The following is a 2,392-nucleotide window of genomic DNA, read 5'->3' as shown; positions in this document are numbered from 1 at the left end:
GCTGCAGGTTCAGGGCCAGGGGGAGGCTGTCCAAGTAGGCAGGGATGGGGTAGGCGGCGCTGGGAGGGGTGGCTATGGGGTGGGCTATAGCCATTCCAAAATTCCCCGTAGCCACCCCTCCCTGTGCCACTGTCACTCACCCCACCCCCTCCTGCCCCGAGTGCAGCCCCAGCCCAACCCCCCTGCCAGGAAGAGGCTGGTGCAGGCCCTGGCCCCAAGCTTGCAGTGGGCAGCCCACCTTCACCCTGTGCACAAATCCAGGGGGGCACATGCCTCCCATGCCTCCTCTGGGGGTGCACACAGTGGTAAAGCGCCACCTGAACAAGCCACCTGCAACCCCAGGAGCAGGCCAGAGGTGCATTCACCACTCTGGCTGGGGAGTGCCTGCCCCGCCCCCTTATTCCCTCACTGTGGGGGGCCTCGATCTGCCCCCAACACACCCGTTTCCTCCTCACAGACTTACCAGCAGGAGGCTGCTCTCCAAGCTGCTTGGCTGCATTCCTATAAATCAACAACTGGATTGGTATCAGCTGATATGGCTGGTTAATAATTGTCCATTAGTATTGGCCAAAAAAATCTTTATAATGAGACTGAGTCAGTGGAACTGAGAAGTCAAACATACAGCTCTCTCTTACCTGTGCCTGCTGTTCAGGTGGCTGCTGCATTACGGGTGGAGCTGCTGGCACCTCCATTGCTACTGTCTCGTCCTTATCACTTCCTGCCTCATCATCTTCACCCAGAACCTCCTGCAATTCTTCCTAGAACAAGAACCAGTGAGGCAATTGCTGTGGAATATACAGTGCTTTCAGCACAGTGAAACCTGATGCTGCAGGAACCAGAAAACTGGAACACATTCCCCTTGCCATGATGCAAAGACTGAATCATGTACCAAAGCCTTTTATCTAAGACAAGGGCCCAGCATAACATTTGCCATTTGTATCAAGAATGATGCAACTCCCTGGTGTCATGACCCAAAGGGTATGATTTTGTGTGTGCTTCGGCACTGCAGAATTATTTCCCGCCACATGGAGCTTTCTTTGCACGGTGCAATTCTCAGTTGCATAGAGAAAACCCCGGTGCAAAGGAGTTCCCGCCACCTGTACGTAAATTTGTTCCCCACTATTGGCTGTTTCTAAATTATTCCCACGTGGCGGCTAGCGATTGGCTTGCTAGCAGTATAAGAGGCTTGAGCAGTTTCCACCCAAGTGGGAGGAGGAAAAGGAGGACTTCACATCCATCTCGTGAAGAACTCTAAGCGCGCTGTGGAGCCTAACAAACTCCGCGCATGTGCCTTAAAGGAGGATATAGGGGCCTGATCAACCTCTAGCCTCTCCCCCGTCGCCGAACGCTATCCCTCGACGAACCCCTGCCCTGCGCGCTCATTCCACGGAACCTAGCAAACTCCGTGTGTGTGTATCCAGAGCTCTGTCCGGTTTGTTAACAAGAGGCTCGAGTTTTCTGCGGGTCTTGTTCGTGTTCGTTCAGCGGAGCCTAGCAAACTCCGTTCGTGCGTCTTTGGTGGAGCCTAGCAAACTCCATGTGTGTGGTTTTTTTTGTAACTGCAACGCAAGCAAGTTTTCCTGCCTGCACCGCGACCATCTACGGTGTAAGTAAAATAATCTTTAATCAACCTCTACGCGTCAGTGCCTAATTCTAGTTCGCCGTGCCAACCTTTTCGCCGGCCCACGTGCCCGGGCTGCTGGCCACAGCCCCTCGGCCCCGACACCTGGGAAACAGGGATGCCTTAACTGTTGGGGGGAGGAGGGAAGAAATGAGTTGGAAAAAGTAAGACCTCCAGCACCTCATCTGACCTTTAAACCCAAGTTCTGACATTCTAAACCTGCTTCTACTTCAGCCAGTTCAGTTCATTCAGTTTGTTCCAGTTTTGGCTGTAACTGGAAACAGCCCTGAATAATTCACAGCTCAACATGCAAACCAAAGTTCTCACGCACCAGCATGTCGCTGGAAAGCTCCTTGCTCTGTTGAAGGATGTAGGAAGTTGTGGTAGTGGAGAGAAGCATCTTCCAAACCTCAGCTTTGAACCTCTAAATCAAGGCTGTCCAATTGGTGGCCTGTGAGGGGTTAATGTGCAGCCCCCAGACTCTCACCCAGCCACTGCTCTCCCCATTGCTCTGGATGCAATAGCAACAGCAGCAACCCTGAAGTCTCAGGGTTCCCCCTTCTCTTCTTCAGCTACTGCTTTCTGCCTTTGCCCCAGGGGACAGGACAGTGTATGAGCATGGGAAACTGAGGATGAAGGGGGGTGGGGGGCAGGGAGGAGCACTGGCACAGTACACCTGGTACAGCCCCTTGGGGCCTAGAAGTTGGACAGCCCTGCTCTAGATAGTTCTCCATCACTAATTACTGTAACAAATGCAATTTATCTCCCCCT

The 2,392-nt window shown here is 53.1% G+C and overlaps 1 protein-coding gene across 3 annotated transcripts in view; it reads right to left on the bottom strand.

Annotated features, from left to right (window-relative positions):
- Positions 1–2,392, bottom strand: part of CC2D1B (coiled-coil and C2 domain containing 1B) — a 50,718-nt gene that overhangs the window by 35,722 nt on the left and 12,604 nt on the right. For 2 of the 3 annotated variants that reach the window (XM_006035177.2, XM_025191341.1), the window contains exon 5: positions 636–758. In XM_006035177.2, coding sequence (XP_006035239.1) covers positions 636–758 — 123 coding nt within the window. The remainder of the gene's footprint in view (positions 1–635; positions 759–2,392) is intronic. The other variant, XM_025191342.1, reaches the window with a different exon arrangement.

Source organism: Alligator sinensis, unplaced genomic scaffold, assembly GCF_000455745.1.
Source record: "Alligator sinensis unplaced genomic scaffold, ASM45574v1 scaffold63_1, whole genome shotgun sequence".
Lineage (NCBI taxonomy): Eukaryota > Metazoa > Chordata > Crocodylia > Alligatoridae > Alligator > Alligator sinensis.
The sequence above is the reverse complement of the archived record's forward strand: the minus strand, read 5'-3'. Positions and strand labels throughout refer to the sequence as shown.